This window comes from Grampus griseus, assembly GCF_964374135.1.
Source record: "Grampus griseus genome assembly, chromosome: 17".
Lineage (NCBI taxonomy): Eukaryota > Metazoa > Chordata > Mammalia > Artiodactyla > Delphinidae > Grampus > Grampus griseus.
This window is the reverse complement of record NC_139011.1, coordinates 37,316,516-37,333,977: the sequence shown is the minus strand read 5'-3', so window position 1 is coordinate 37,333,977 and position 17,462 is coordinate 37,316,516. Positions and strand designations below refer to the sequence as shown.

General features: G+C 35.8%; 1 protein-coding gene and 1 pseudogene across 2 annotated transcripts in view; one reads left to right on the top strand and one right to left on the bottom strand.

Annotated features, from left to right (window-relative positions):
• VPS13B (vacuolar protein sorting 13 homolog B) overlaps positions 1-17,462 on the top strand; it is an 803,413-nt gene that overhangs the window by 9,076 nt on the left and 776,875 nt on the right. The window contains exon 3 of the mRNA XM_082674491.1: positions 6,340-6,483. Coding sequence (XP_082530617.1) covers positions 6,340-6,483 — 144 coding nt within the window. The remainder of the gene's footprint in view (positions 1-6,339; positions 6,484-17,462) is intronic.
• LOC309835385 (heterogeneous nuclear ribonucleoprotein A1-like) lies at positions 5,149-5,977 on the bottom strand (annotated as a pseudogene). Its single transcript has one exon. The product of its transcript is annotated as a heterogeneous nuclear ribonucleoprotein A1-like (transcript).

The following is a 17,462-nucleotide window of genomic DNA, read 5'->3' as shown; positions in this document are numbered from 1 at the left end:
GTGCATCCTCAGAGATAGTTTCTATTGACTACTTTGCATGCTTTTCATGTTTCACAATTTTTAGTTGAAAACTGGGTGTTTTGGATAATATGCTTTAGCAACTCGGCATTCTGATTTCTTCTCTCTGGGGATATTTGTTGTTGCTATTGGTTTATGTATTTGTTTAGTGCCTTGCCTGGGCTAAATTTGTGGTGTCTGTTTCCTCTGCAGTGTGGCCTCTGATGACTGTGCTCATTTTTTTTTTTTTTTTCTCCCCCAATTCTTTCTGTTTTTAGGCTTGGCTTTCTAGGGATTACCCCTGGGTCACTATAATTGAGTCATCAGCCAGTGATTGGCTAGAGGTTGTTTAAACTTTTGAACCAATAAGGCTTCTGCTCTTTGGCATGGGACATATACATGTACTAGATAATGCTTTCAAAGTTCAAGGAGTTTACAGATCTGATCCATGTTTTTACTTACTCTGTTTACAAGGCTTCTTGGTCAACCAAGGATGAGTAGATTGTTAGGGGTCTCTCCAGTGTCGTGTCGTCTAAGTAAGCACAGCCTGGCACATACATATAGCTTTCCAGGTTACCAGGAATACTGAGGTCATAGCAAGGCCATCTTTGGCTGTCTTGTTCTCTGGATTTCTCTGTTAATTTTCTGGCTGGTCTTCTGTCTAGTTTCTTGCACCAACTGCTGTTGTGACCTCAGGGTAGCCTTCCCTTATTGCCCCTGAGATTTCTGTTGTTTTTAATAACTTTGTCCAGTTTTGTCACTGCTTTCTGGGGAGAGGATTTGCCAACCTTCTAACTTAGAATTCTTGAAGTCCTGTCTTACATTCATTTTTATTTTGTGGTAAAAAGCATATAGCATAAAATTTACCATCTTAACCATTTTTAAGTGGATAGTTGTGTTAATTATATATATTGGGGTGGCCAAAAAGTTTCTTTGGGTTTTTCCATAATGTATTACAGAAAAACCTGAATGCACTTTTTGGCCAACCCAATACATTGTTGTTCAACAGATCTCTAGAACTTTTCATCTTCCAAAACTTAAATTCTGTACCCACTGAAAAACTACTTCCCTTTTCTCTCTTCCCCCAGCCCCTGGCAACCGCTGTTCTACTTATGTGTCTGAGAATTTGACTAATTTAGGTACATTATAGAAGTGGAATCAAACAATATTTGTCTTTGTGTGACTGGCTTATTTCATTTAGTACAATGTCCTTGAGGTTCATTATATGTTGTAGCATATGACAGAATTTCCTTTTTAAAGACTGAATAATATTTCATCATGTGTATATACCACATTTTCTTTATACATTTATCTTTCAATGGACATTAGGTTGTATCCACCTCTTGACTATTGTGAATAATGCTGCAAAAAATATGGTTGTACAAATATGTTTTCAGGATCCTGGTTTCAGTTCTTTTTAGTTTGTGCTCAGAACTGAGATTGCTGGATCATATGGTAATTCTGTTTTTAATTGTTTGAAGAATCTCCATACTGTTTTCTGTAGTGGCTGCACTATTTTACATTTTCATCGACAGTGCACAAGGGTTCTACGTTCTTCATATACTCACCACACTTATCACTTCCTGTTGTGGGTTTTTTTTGGGATAGGTGCCATTATAACAGGTGTGAGATGATATATCATTGTGGTTTTGATTTGCATTTCTCTGACAATTAATGATGGTGAGCATGTTTTCCTCTATTTGTTGGCCATTTGTATATGCTTTTTGGAAATGTCTATTCGAGTCATTTTTAAAATTGGATTATTTTTAAAATTGGATTATTTGTTTTTTTGTTGTTGAGTTGTCATAGTTCTTTATATATACTAGATTTTAACCCCTTATCAGATAATATGGTTTACAAATAGTTTCTCTATTTTTAAAATTGGATTATTTGTTTTTTTGTTGTTGAGTTGTCATAGTTCTTTATATATACTAGATTTTAACCCCTTATCAGATAATATGGTTTACAAATAGTTTCTCTCATGTGGGTTGCCTTTCCACTTTGCTGAGTGTTTTCTTTGCTCTGTGGAGGTTTTTAGGTTTGATGTAGTCCTTTTCATCTATTTTTGCTTTTGTGGCCTGCTATATTCATTTTTCAAGTATCCCTTTTTTCTGTGTGAGAATATTTTTAAATTGCTTACCTAGAATTATATTTATGAGAGCTAGTCAATCCTCTGAATTTTTCATTACTATATCCTTTGTGCAGCCATAGATATTCTGGTTTTAGGGATGTATTTTTCACAATGTATTTCTGAGTAGTTACAAGTAAATAGAATATTTTTAAGTTGTACAATATATTTTGAGAAGGAAAAGGAATGAAAAGAAATCATTTCTTTGTGGTTACCTCAGGATGATCCATTTATTATAACAGTCAGCATTTTCTTTTGCCTTTTACAAGGCATAAATGTGTTCTTATTTGTTTATCACCACAACTCTGTGATGAGGAAATGGAAATGATCTTGCTTTATAGTCAGATAATTAATAAGTGTTGAACTTCAGTTGGATCTCCAACATGGGCCATATGGTTCAAAATTCCATGTTTTAATGTAGAATGCTGCCTCTTGTGTTAGTGTTTTGTTAGTTATTCAGATGATTAGTAGCATTCTGGTGATACCAAGGTCTTGAGTTTGGTTCAGGTGTCTTTTAACTTCTCCCTAAGAAAAGCCAATTTGTGCCCATAGACTGCGGTTTTGGTAGCCATTTCACAAACGTATCATTGTTACACAAGTCAAGGGTAGAGATGGAGATGTCATTGGAACATTATCCAAATGGATGTATAACCAATGGAAATGTATTCAGTGCTCATAATGAAAGTTAGGTGCAGTATAGTTGTTGATAAGAGGAAGGGCTCTGGCATCATAGTTTCTGGTTTTGAGTCACAGAGCTCCTAGCTGAGTCATTTTTGAAAGTTAGTTGACCTTTCCATGCCTCAGGTTTTTTATCTGTAAAGTGGGTATAATAGTATTTACTTTTTGGGGTACTTACAAAGATTAAATTTTGCATGCAGGTAAAGTGCTTAAAGCAGTGTGTGGTACACAGTAAGTGCTCAGTAAACATTGTCTTCATTATGGACACTGATCAAAATATAATCTGTTCCATTGATTAATGCTGGGAGAAAGTACTGCATCTTTAAAATTAATGAAATAATGAGAACTGTTTAAAAATTGTGACATTCCATTAGAATAGTAGAAATAGATTTTTAGTATTCTGCCCTTTAAAAAAACTTGTGAAGACATAAAGGAGGCTTATACGTTTGTAATAATAAATAGTTAGCATCTTTATATTGATTGCTCTTTGAGGAAGACAGTGTCTTAAGTGCTTTATATAAATTAATTCATTTAATCCTCAAACACACTACTATTATCCAGTTTTACAGATAAAGAAACTGAGACACACATACTTTAATACAACTTGCCTATTGTCATTGTGCTAGTAAGTAGCAGAGGTAGGATTAAATCCACTTGTGCTGGCTCTAGAGTTATTGGTCTTAACCACTTTGCTGTACTATCTGTATGTATTTAGCTATATTGCTACTATGTTGCTAAACCAAGTAGGTGGACAATTCTTAGATGAATGAATAGCTTTATATTTATCTTAACTTTCACAAATAGAGTTACAAGAATGTGATTGAGATATAGTCCAAATACAAATTTGTTTTTTTCTTTTGTTGGTTTGTAACATTTTATCTGAAGGTGAAACAATTTAGTATAAAGTGATTGTGGTAACATTTACATTTTCATTTCTAACTTTTTTTTCTTTTTTTGAGAGGAAGTGCCTTTTTTTTTCATCTTTACTGGAGTATAATTGCTTTACAATGTTGTGTTAGTTTCTGCTGTACAACAGAGTGAATCAGAGCTATATGTATACATATATCCCCATATCCCCTCCCTCTTGAGCCTCCCTCCCACCCTCTATCCCACCCTTCTAGGTCATCACAGAGCATTGAGCTGATCTCCCTGTGCTATGTAGCCGCTTCCCACTAGCCATCCATTTTACATTTGGTAGTGTGTATATGTCAATGCTACTTTCACTTTGTCCCAGCTTCCCCTTCCCCTGCTGTATCCTCAAGTCCGTTCTCTACGTCTGTATCTTTATTTCTGCCCTGCCACTAGGTTCATCAGTACCGTTTTTTTAGATTCCATATACATGCGTTAGCGTGCATCTAACCTTTTTAATAATAATGGAAACCAGTCAGAAAACACTTAGAATTTATGACCAAATAGTATCCAGGTACAGTCTTTAATTAGGTAAAGCTCAATAAATTTTTTTTCTAAGTTGGTCCGTTTTTATTTTGTCAGGTCATTCTCCTATCTTTAATTCCATTCTCTTTAAACTTGCCTTACAATCATATTCTGTTATTATTTCCATTTAGCAAAATAAGAAATAGAGGCCTACACAGGTTAAGTAGCTTATTAAATGTAACTTGCACAATAAGTTTTTGTAGTTTATCATTAACTATAGTTTAACAAGTTACTTGATGCTGCTTTTTAAAAAAAATAAATTTATTTATTTATTTTTGGCTGTGCTGGGTCTTTGCTGCTGTGCGTGGGCTTTCTCCAGCTGCGAGAGTGGGGGCTACTCTTTGTTGCTGTGCGCGGGCTTCTCATTGCAGTGGCTTCTCTTGTTGCAGAGCACGGGCTCTAGGTGCGCGGGCTTCAGTAGTTGTGGCTCGTGGGCTCTAGAGCACAGGCTCAGTAGTTGTGGTGTATGGGCTTAGTTGCTCTGAGGCATGTGGGATCTTCCCGGATCAGGGATCAAACTTGTGTCCCCTGCATTGGCAGGTGGATTCTCAACCACTGTGCCACCAGGGAAGTCCATTGATGCTGCCTTTTTTTTTTTTTAAAGACATTTATTCAGTGTCATGATCATGCAATCAACAGCATGGGTGCAAAAAAAAAAAAATCTACATTAAAACCCTTTGTTGGAATGCTTTATACTTTCCACAGAACAGAAACTAAAATAACCTGTTATACAGTTAGTCACAATTACAGTCCTTGAGTTTTTTTGCCCGTACACATGAGTATTGTCTAAAACGTGTTCTTTGTAGCACCTAGGCCCTGCCACCACTGTGCTTGGCTGAGTTCACAAATCTGTTGTAACCTGTAGCTTCTCTGGCTCTCCTCTCCTGCTAAGCTTTGTTTCCTGGCAGTAATTAAAACCTTCTGCCACTGCCATAGCTACTGCTGCTGCTGGAACCTCCATAGCCACCTTGGTTTCGTGGTTCGGCAAAGTATTGGCTTCCACCACCACAGGGGCCAGAACTTCTGCTTCCAAAGTTTCCTCCTTTCATGGGTCCAAAATTTGAAGATTGGTTGTTGTAATTGACAAAATCATTGTAGCTTCCACTACCTCCAAAATTGCTTCCATCATTACCAAATCCATTACTGCCATCCCCACTGCCACCATATCCACCACCACTGCCGCTGCCACCAAAGCCACCTCGACCACTGAAGTTTCCTCCATGACCAAAGCTGTCATTCCCATCAAAACCCCCTCCACGACCACCACCAAAGTTTCCAGAACCACTTCGACCTCTTTGGCTGGATGAGGCACTAGCCATCTCTTGCTGAGATAGGGCTTTCCTTACTTCACAGTTGTGGCCATTCACAGTGTGGTGTTTCTGAATGACAGTCTTGTCTACGGAGTCATGGTCATCAAAGGTTAAACTGAAAGCAAAGCCTCCCTTTTTGCCACTGCCTCGGTCAGTCATGATTTCAATCACTTCAGTTTTCCCATACTGTTCGAAACAATCTCTTAGGTGATGTTCTTCAGTGTCTTCTTTAAGGCCACCAACAAAAATCTTTTTCACAGTTAAGTGGGCACCAGGTCTTTGAGAATCTTCTCTTGAGACGGCCCTCTTTGGTTCCCCAACTCTTCCATCCCTTATGTGGCCTTGTATTTATGGCTGCATCCACCTTCTCCACAGTGGCATATGTGACAAACCGGAAGCCTCTGGAGTGCTTGGTGTTTGGATCCCTCATTACCACACAATCTGTGAGCGTTCCCCATTGCTTAAAATGGCTCCTCAGACACTCATTGGTTGTTTCAAAGCTCAAACCTCCGATGAAGAGCTGCCTCAGCTGTTCGGGTTCTTTGGGAGACTCTGACTTAGACGTGACGGCAGTGGAGGAGGGAGACGTCAACGATGCTTGCTTGGCGGCGTCCACGGGCAGAAAGGAGTAATGTACCGAACGTATCTCGATGCTCTTTTTTGATGAAAAGTAATTTCCAGAATATTTTTGTGTTGGAAATTTTATTTTTCTTTTCAGAAAGTATTTTGGATATTAGAATGAAAAGAATATTAAGCACTTACTAAATTTTCTTTAATATTTTGTATTTTAAGGAATTGAAATTACCATTCACTTTTTTAAGTGGACATATTCACGAACTGAGGATCCATGTACCGTGGACAAAACTGGGTTCAGAACCAGTGGTAATTACCATCAATACAATGGAATGTATTTTGAAACTTAAAGATGGGATACAGGTAAGAAATTATTAAACCTAGTTGTTTATGTTAACCAATTTTAATAGTTATTTGATATTTTTTTAACTTTTGGGATGTGTCAGGTTTTACATGAACAAATCTTAGCTCGTACACTTAATTTTTTTTTTACATACCTATTAAAGTAACATAATTAATTGCAAAAGGGTTTTCTTTCTTTTTTTTTTTAACATCTTTTTTGGGGTATAATTGCTTTACAATGGTGTGTTAGTTTCTGCTTTATAACAAAGTGAATCAGTTATACATATACATGTGTTCCCATATCTCTTCCCTCTTGCGTCTCCCTCCCTCCCACCCTCCCTATCCCACCCCTCCAGGCGGTCACAAAGCACCAAGCCGATATCCCTGTGCCATGCGGCTGCTTCCCACTAGCTATCTACCTTACGTTTGTTAGGCAAAAGGGTTTTCTTAAATTTGGATAAAATATATCCTAATGGTTATTTTCATACTCATTTTACTTAATCTGATCATAGCCTTAATAGGGATTATGCATATTGCTTATTACCTATATCTGCCAGAAATGGGGCCTGATTGTGTCCAATTTTTAGGTGAAGGTTTTTGAATTTTTGCAAAGTGACATTTCTAAACGAGATAGAAATTTCTCAGGTTATTTTTTGAGAAGATGAAAATATATTGAATTTCCCTTCATACCTAATTTCATTGTGTCTTTGAGGTTTTGTCATCAGAAACTGATTTTTTTCTGACTTCTTTCTTTGACCCATGTTACATTTCTTTTCAGTGTTTTTGTTAAGGTATAATAGTGATTTTAAGGAGTTTCTACCAAAAATTTTCTAATCTAAGAAGCAAACAGGTCTGGGCAGCAGCATATTGTGATGAATTCTTCCACTTTTATCCTGTATAAAAGTAGTATCTCTGTCTTTCATTTTTATTACTTTTTCCTTACCCCGTATTTAATTTTCAGTTTTAAGGAAGCGTGTCTAGATCAAGTGAATTGATGAGTATTATTAAGTTTCAATTTCTGTGAAATGAGTAAAGGTTATTTATAAATTGCTAAAATCATTTCCTATTTACAGTAGATACTTTGAGTGTCATATGAACCTACTGGGCTCAAAACTGTTTTTCTTTCTGTGAAATCTCTAATTCCAAACCTTTATTATGCAATTTAACTTAACTAATGTAGTTCCTGGAAGTGAGTAGACCAATGCTATACTCTCATTAAAATTTATTTTGGGAACTTTAAATATCTGGGAGATTGATTTAGGAATCTGTAGATAGTTATGTGCAACAAAGTTTTATTTTACATTTATATTTGGTAATACTTAAATGGTTCTTAATCATCATCTGTTCCTGGAATTTAATTTTTTTTTAAGAAGTCTGGACTTGGTTATACCACCCATGCAGTGCTCCATATTAAGTGAAAAAAAAAAAAAAATCCAGACACTAAGTGTTTTTTCAATGGGAAGGTGGAAGTTTCAAGGCCAGATGTCCCATAAGAAACACATTTTAAAAGAGGCAAATTACAACTAATTATAGAGGCTGCAGAAAAAGATTTGTAACACATGACTTAGTGTAACCTAGAACTAATATTTGATATTGGACCATGCAGATGGCTACTGCAGGAATGATCAGATTTCCTGCTTATATGGTATTTGAGACTTGAATTTTGTGGTGTGTACAGCAAAAGGTCAAGTGTCATGAATGTAAACCACTCTCAAAACAAGTATTTTTTACAGATGTTTAAAATTTTGAGGTAGAAAGGATTTTTGAAAATTGCAGTTGACATTTGGACAAATTATTCAGCATTGTACACCCCTGGAGAGTTATACTTGAGTTTATGCTAGTGATTGGAATTAATTTCTTAGTAAAAACATTATAGATGAAACACATTTTAAAATAGTTTATTTTCCTATTTTAAGCTTTGATTAGTATAATAGGAAATTAACTTAAAAAACTATATATGTGTTAGTAAAATTGAGTAAGCCCATATTTGATTTATATTATTTCAAATTATTATAGACACACAATGAAGAAAAGACTTATTTTCTAAATAAAATTAGTGTGGATGGTAGGTTAAATGAAGGGGCCTTTTAGAGTTATAGGTATGAATCTGTTAAAAATAATATTGTATGAGAATGTAATGAAATGAAATTTAAAAGTTAGAAATCTGAGGTTTATTCAGAAATCATTATAAAAAAACAATATTGCTTAATTTCTTGATAAGAAGGCATGTGTAGTTTGTAAAGTTCAATTAAATTCTAACATTTGTTGATTTTTATTTTACTCGTCAGTGCACTGTAAAGCATTGCAAGATATTTATATAATTTCCACAAAAGCTACTTAGAAAATGAGATTTATAATGATTGTGACTCTTTTTTTTTTGTTTGTTTTTTTTTTGTTTTTGCGGTATGCGGGCCTCTCACTGCTGTGGCCTCTCCCATTGCGGAGCACAGGCTCCGGACGTGCAGGCCCAGCGGCCATGGCTCACGGGCCCAGCCGCTCCGCGGCATGTGGGATCTTCCCGGACCGGGGCACGAACCCGTGTACCCTGCATCGGCAGGCGGACTCTCAACCACTGCGCCACCAGGGAAGCCCCGATTGTGACTCTTTTGATAATAGTTATAGTATACTTCCTTAACATGTCTTTGTGATCATTTTTAATTATAGAGACTTTTTTTGATGCACAGGTGACCAAGTTGTTGTGTTAGGTAGGGTAAAATCACCTTGATGTCCAGTCTGAATTAGTTTAATATATTGATATTTCACTTAGTAAATATGCTATTTACTCTGAGAGACATATCTGTGTCAGTCATACCCACCTTTAGATCCTGTAGATTTGAACTGTTTTCTTTTTCTTTTTTGGACTTGAGACACAGAATTTGATTCATGACACATTATCACTAGTGGTCCAGGTCTGACTTGTTTATTTAGCTAGTTTTGTCCACTCTAGGCTAATCTAATAAATACTTGTGGACGCAGCATACGGCTGAAGAATGAAAACCTTACCAGTAACTTACATTTAACTATGTGCTCCTCTCCTTTTGCATATTTTTGTTTATCCTCTGTGGGCCTCACCTGTAAACTAGGGCAAGACTTGCTACATAGTTCTTTTATTCTTTGATTGTGTATGCTTTCTCTGCTCATTGTGTTAATAATAAGTCTTGCAAAAAGCTTCTTCACCCTAAAGAGAGTAGTAAATTTATTTTTAAAGTACTAATTTATTCTGGCCTTTGTGCCACCTAGAAAGTAAACTTTCAAAATCTTTTGACCTAATAAATGTAACCATTTGTAAGGCTCTTTATAGAAGTGATACTTGTTATTCATAAAAACAAACAAACTTTAAAAAATCTTTTGAACCTAAACCAAAACTGTGAGTACCATTCAAAACTTGAGATAAAAAACTAAGCTTTTTGTTAATGTATTGGGTTGGCCAAAAAGTTCATTTGGTTTTAAGTAAAAACACTTTTCATTTTCACCCGGAACTTTATTGAACAGTGTATTCATTAACTGGACAAACTCTTTGGCCAGCACAATATGTGCTTTTTTTTGTTTTTTTTTTTGGTACGTGGACCCCTCACCGCTACGGCCTCTCCCATTGCGGAGCACAGGCCCCGGACGCGCAGGCCCAGCAGCCATGGCTCACGGGCCCAGCTGCTCCACGGCATGCTCCGGATCCTGCCGGACCGGGGCACGAACCTGCGTCCCCTGCATCGGCAGGCGGGCCCTCAACCACTGCACCACCAGGGATGCCCACAATATGTGCTTTTAAATCCTGGTTAGTGCTCGGAGTTACAGAGCAATCTTGCCGTCCTCTTTCCTTGCATGTTTTGATGCAGTGGAAATTGGTTATTGAAAGTTTTGCTGAGGCTATTAACAATATTTACATGGCCTTTTATTTATTTTCTTAACGCTTTAATTCTCTTATCTGAGACTGGATTAACCTGGTTGACTGCTGCTGTGGCTTGAGTATGTCCCTCCAAAATTCATATGTTGAAGCCCTAACCCCCAGAGGTGATGGTATTAGGAAGTGGGGCCTTGGGAAGATGCTTGTCATGAGAGTGGAGACCTCATGAATGAGATTAGTGCCTTTTATTTGTTTTTTAAATTTTTAAATAAATTTATTTTATTTATTTATTTTTGGCTGTGTTGGGTCTTCGTTGCTGCACGCGGGCTTTCGCTAGTTGTGGAGGGGGGACTACTCTTTGTTGCGGTGTGCGGTCTTCTCATTGCGGTGGCTTCTCTTGTAGTGGAGCACGGGCTCTAGGCGCTCGGGCTTCTGTAGTTGTGGCACATGGGCTCAGTAGTGCCTTTTAAAAGAGGCTCCAGAGAGATCCCTAACCCCTTCTGCCAAGTGAGGATGCAATGAAAAGGCACTGGCTGTGAACCAGACAAAGGGCCCTCGCCAGACCAGGTTGGCACCTTGACCTTGGACTTCCTAGCCTCCAGAACTATGAGAAATAAATTTCTGTTGTTTATTAGCTACCCAGTCTGTGGTGTTTTGTTATAGCAGCCCAAATGGCCTAAAACAACTACCTTTTCACACATTGAGTAAGGGCTCAGAATTGCTGACTTAGGTTGTGGAATTTATTGTACTATTATTGATTCTCTCACTTGCACTACTACAGGTTAGTGATGGTGGTGATGATACTAGCAGATAGCATAGTTTAGGTTCTGTCTGTAGATTCCTTCTATGAAAAATGAGACTTAGAGTTCCCTATAAATTATGAGTAGTGTCTTTACTTCCCCTAGGGAATCCTTTTATATTGGGTGCATAAATATTTACAAATGTTACATCCTCTTGTTGGATTGACCCCTTTATCATTATGTAATGCCCTTCTTTTTTTCTTACTACCATCTTTCTTTCAAAGTCTATTTTGTCTGATATAAGTATAGCTACCCCAGCTTTCTTTTAAATGTTTCTATTTGAATGGAATATCTTTTTCCATCCTTTCACTTTCAGTCTGTGTTCTTGTATCTGAAGTGAGTCTCTGGTAGGCAACATATAGTTAGGTCTTGTTTTTTATCCTTTCACCACTCTATTTCTTGTGATTGGAGAATGTAGTCCATTTACATTTGAAGTATTTATTGATAGGTAGGTACTTAATGCCATTTTGTTAACTGTTTTCTGGCTGTTTTGTTCCTTTCTTCTTTCTCTCTTCATTTGTGATTTGATGACTGTCTTAGTGGTAAGCTTAGAATCCTTCCTTTATCTTTTGCATATCTGCTGTAGGTTTTTGCTTTGTGGTTACCATGATGCTTATATATAACAGCATATGTTTATAACAGCCTATTTTAAGTTGATAACAACATGTGTTTGAATGCATTCTAAAGCTCTACATTTTTATCCTCCACAATGTGTTATGTTTTTGATGTCACATTTTACATCTTTTTATCTTGTGTATCCCTCAACTAATTATTGTAGTTATAGTTCTTTTTACTGCTTTTGTCTTTTAACCTTCACACATCATAGCTTTATAAGTAATTAATCTACTGCATTTACTGTATATTTACCTTTACCAGTGAGATTTATATTTACTTTCATATGTATTTTTTTTTAAAATTTAATTATTTTTAATTGAAGTATAATTAACTTATTATATTACTTTCAGGTGGGCAACATAGTGATTCTGTATTTTTGTATATTGCAGAATGATCACAGGGTGAGTCTAGTTACTGTCACCATACAAATTGTTACAGTATTACTGCCTATGTTCCCTAGGCTGTACATTATATCCCCTTGATTTATTTATTTTATTACTGGAAATTTGTACCTCTTAATCTGCCTCACCTTCATTCTTTCTCCCACACCCTTCCCCTCTGGCAGTCACCTGCTTGTTCTCTGTATCTATGCGTCTGTTTCAATTTTGTTATATTTGTTAATTTGTTTTGTTTTTGAATTCCACATATAAGTGAAACCATATGGTATTTGTTTCTCTGATTTATTCATTTAGCATAATGCCCTCTAGGTCCATCCATGGTGTTGCATGTGGCAGGATTTCATTCTTTTTTATGGCTGAGTACTATTTCATTTTGTGTATGTGTGTATATACTACATTTTCTCCATTCATTTATTGATGGACACTTAGGTTGCTTCCATATTTTGGTTGTAAATAATGCTGCAATGAACATAGTGGTGCATATATCCTTTCAAATTAGTGTTTTGTTTTCTTTGGAAAAGTGGGATTCCTGGATCATATGGTAGTTTAATTTTTTGAGGAACTTCCTTATTTTCCATGGTGGCTGTACCAACTAACATTCCCAGCAACTGTACAACTGTGCAACTTTTCTCCACATCCTTACCAACTCATGTTATTTGTTGTCTTTTTGATAATAGCCGTTCTGACAGGTGTGAGGTGATATCTCATTGTGGTTTTGATAATTTCATTCCCCTGATGATTAATGATGTTGAACATTCCTTCATGTGTCTGTTGGCAATCTTTATATCTTCTTTGGAAAAATGTCTGTTCAGGTCCTCTGCCTATTTTTTTAATTGGGTTTGTTGTTTTTGATATTGCGTTACATAAATTCTTTGTATGTTTTGGGTATTAACCCTTTATCGGATATATTGTTTGCAAATACAGTTGTTTGGCTGCCTTTTCGTTTTGTTTTTGTGTTTCATCATGCGTAGTTTTGTGAAACCACCGCCACCATGATCGAGATATAAAAGTATATCACCATAACAAGGCTTCCTTGTGATACTCCTTTTAACTGTACTATCACTTTCCCTACCTCCTGATCCCTGGCAACCACTAACCTGTCCTCATTTTATATAATTTTATTTCAAAAATAACAAATATAAATGGAATCATACAGTATGTAATATTTTGAGCACAGATTTTTTCACTTAATATAAATCCCTCGAAGTTCAGCCAAGTTGGTATGTGTATCAATGGTTTGTTCCTTTTCATTACTGAGTAGTATTCTACTGTATGGATATATATATATATATATATACTTTTTTGTGATACGCGGGCCTCTCACTGCTGTGGCCTCTCCTGTCGTGGAGCACAGGCTCCGGATGTGCAGGCTCAGTGGCCACGGCTCATGGGCCCAGCCGCTCCATGGCATGTGGGATCCTCCTGGACCGGGGCACGAACCCGCATCACCTGCATCAGTAGGCGGACTCTCAACCACTGCGCCACCAGGGAAGCCCTGTATGGATATATTTATACCATGGATTGTTTAACCATTCACCCATTGACCAACCTTTTGGTAGTTTCTAGGTTTTGGTATTACAAATAAAGCTACTGTGAACATTTATGTACAGATTTCTATGCCTACATAAGTTTTTATTTTTCTTGGATAAATGCCCAAGGATGCTATTGTTGGGTCCTATGGTAATTTCATTTTTATTTTTAAAAATGATTGCTAAACTGATTTCCAGAGTGGCTATACCCACTATTCATTCCTATGAGCAGTGTATGAGTGATCCAGTTTTTTTTGTATCATCACTAGCGTTTGGTATTGTCACTATTTTTAATTTTAGCCATTCTGATAAATATGTAGTGATGTCTCATTGTGGTTTTAATTGGCATTTTTCATATGGATAATGATGTTGAACACCTTTTCATATGCTTATTTGCCACATGTATTAGTGAAATATCTGTTCTTGTCTTATGCTCATTTTCTGATTTTGAGAGTACTTTATATATTCTAGACATAAGATCTGTCTGTCAGATATGTGGTTCACAAATAGCTTCAATTTGTAATTTGTCTTTTCATGCTCTTACCAAGGCCTTTTACAGAGTGAAAGGTTTCTGTTTTGATTAGGTCCAGTTTATTAATTTTTCCTTTTATGCATTGTGGTTTCAGTGTCAGATCTAAGAATTCTTTGCCTAGCCAAAGATCATAAAGTGCTTATGTGTTTTTTCCTAAAAGTTTTATAGTTTTACATTTAAATCTGTGATCCATTTTGAGTTAATTTTAATATAAGGTATGAGGTTTAGTTTGAAATTCATCTTTTTGCCTGTGAATGTTCACTTGTTTCAGTACCATTTGTTGAAAAGATTGCACCTCCTCCATTGAATTGCTTTTGCATTTTGTCAAAAATCAGTTGGGCATGTTTATGTGAGTCTGTTTCTAGGTTCCCTATTCTGTCCCTTTGATTAATATATCTATCCTTGTGTCAATATCACACTGTCTTGATTACTGTAGCTATATAGTAAGGCTTAGTTAGCATTGGGAAGAGTGCATCCTCCTACTTTATTCTTCTTCAGAATTGTTTCTGGCTATTTGAAATAGTCTTCTTTCCAGGTAAATTTTAGAATAAGCTTGTTTAGAAAAACCTTGCTAGGATTTGTCAGAAATTGCCTTAAACGTATAGGTCAGTTTGGGGAGAATTGACATCTTTACCATATTGTCTTCCAATCCATGAGCACAGTGTGTCTCTCCAATTATTTAGATTTTCTTTGATTTCTTTCATCAGCATTATGTTTTTCCAGCATGTAGATCCTATATATGTTTTATTAGATTTATACCTAAATATTTTATTTTCTTTGGAGCATTTATAAATGTTATTGCGGTTTTGATTTTGGTTTCCAGTTATTCATTGTTATGCAATTGATTTTTGTGTATTGATCTTGTGTTCTGCAACTTTGTTTCATTTGTTAATTACAGGAGGTTTTTTTAGTAGATTTCTTGGGATTTCTTATCTAGATAATCATGTCATCTACAGGTAGAGAGAGTTTTGTTTGTTTCCAATCTATATGCTCTTCCATCCCTTTTAAATTTACAAGTTAATATTTATACCTCTTCACTGAATCTGGCTCCATGATGCCATTGTAAACACTTTGGCAGAGGTCATTAGGAACATCATTTTTGCAAAATCCAGTGGACACTTTTCATTTATCTTTTTCAATCCTCGCTCAGTTACATGTGATGGTTCTTTTTCTGTCTCTCTGGCACCCTTTCTCTGGCTCCTCTTGTGACTTCATTTCTGCTACCCAGCCCAGATTTTTTTTTTTTTTTTGCCAGATTTTTAATTGGAGTTTCCCAGGCTTTCATTACTTTAGTCCTTGTCTCTCCTTGAGTAATTTTATTCCTAGTGGATTTAGTTATCACTATATGCTATTTATTCATAAAATGCTATTTTAGGGTCCAGTCGCTTTTTTTTGCCCCTGAGCTCCAACACCAAGAGCAAAATGGACCTTCACTTATGTGTCTCATAGAATGTTCCAAACTGAATTTATCTTAAACCTCAAATCTGTTCCTCCTTATATATTTCCTATTTCAGTGAAAAATTCCACTTTTTACCTTTAATCCAAACTAGAAACCCTGACAACATGCTTAACTTTCATCCAACTCTGGATTCTACTGTTACATTATCTCTTGAATATTTCTTTTCAGTCTTCATTGGTACTTCTCTCCAAACCATTTTTTTTACACTGCCTCTGGGCATGATATTTCTAAAATGTAAACTGGATTGGTACTACCGTGCTTAAAATTTCTTAATGGCTACCGTCCTTTTGCTTTCACAGTTCTTCTCAATTTTTTCAGCCTGACCTCTGGAATCACTTGCTTTTCTCTCATATTTCAGCTACCCTGAATCATTTGTAGTTCCTCAGACTCACACTGTCTTGATTGCTATAGCATCTATATAAATATAGTAAGCAGTTCATTCATGGACATGGGTAATAGATGAGAATGATTTTCCTGAGCACCATTTTCATTATCTTATCAATAAAGTCTAGATGCTCAATTTCCATTAATATATTGGTAAACTAGAATATCCTTTACTTCAAGCTTAGTATAAGCAATTTTTAAAAATGTCTTTTGTCCTTATAAAAATCCATAGAAAAATTCAATTCTTCATTATTTATATAGTTATACGCTTGGATGAATTGCACAAAATTTATGTGTTGCCTCTGGCTTTCCCATACTCTCTAGAGAACTTTGAATAAGTTTAATATTCACATAAACAAATTTGTTGATAGAGGCAAATCTACCAAAAAAATTCAATTAAGGTAATCAGAAATTAAATACAAATACTTTCAGTTTTCTATTGCATTTCTCAGGAAAAAAATTCCAGAAAATTCCAGAAAGCAAATCTTGAATTTGCCCTGCACCAGCAACTTTGTTTACATAGCATTTACATTGTATTAGGTATGATAAATAATCCAGATGATTTAAAGTGTATGGGAGGATGTGTTAGTAGGTCATATGCAAATACTACACCATTTTATATAAGGGACTTGAATATCTACGTAGTTTGTTATCCACAGGGGTCCTAGAAGCAATGCCCCATGGATATTGAGGAACGACTATATCAGGGTATATAATTTTTCAGTATTAGAAATATGAATTTTTTAGTAGTAGAAATTTGATTGTAGTAACTGTTTGGCGCACGGTGCTTTTTCAATTTTCAGGATTTTGTCTTTAGGGTAAATCTCCAGAAGTAGAATTCCTGAGTCAAAGGATATTATTTAAAAGCTTGTTTTTGGAACAGATATTGCCAAATTGCTTTACAGAGGGTTTTATTAGTTAGCTCTTCCATCAGCTGATTGGAAGTGTACATTTTACCAAATCTTTATGAACAATGTGTATCATATTAAAGGAAAAAAGCATTTTTGAGATTTGATGATGTGAACAGTGTTGGTTTGTTGTTTTAATTTTTATTTGTCTGATGACTATGGAAGTTGAACTTTGCCTGTGTATTTTAGTTATTTCCCTTTTTTGTGAGGTGTTTTGTGTCCCTTATTGTTTTCTCATTAGGGTTTTGGTGATTTTCTTAATTTTTTTCACCTCTTTTAGTATTAGCTCTTTTTTGGGGATCTATTTATGATCTTCCCCATTTGTTTTGTACATCTGGCTTTCTTTTTTTACTTTCAACATATATGAACATGTTTAGATTGACACATTTGTTTTCTTTTCACTCTGATATTTTTCCATTGCTTTTAAATAGTTGGATTTCTTTCACTGTCTTATTTTATGTTTTCTATATTTCTCTCCTTTTTAATGCAACTTTCCTTTTTTCTTTATTATTTGGATTGATTGTGCTTTTTAGA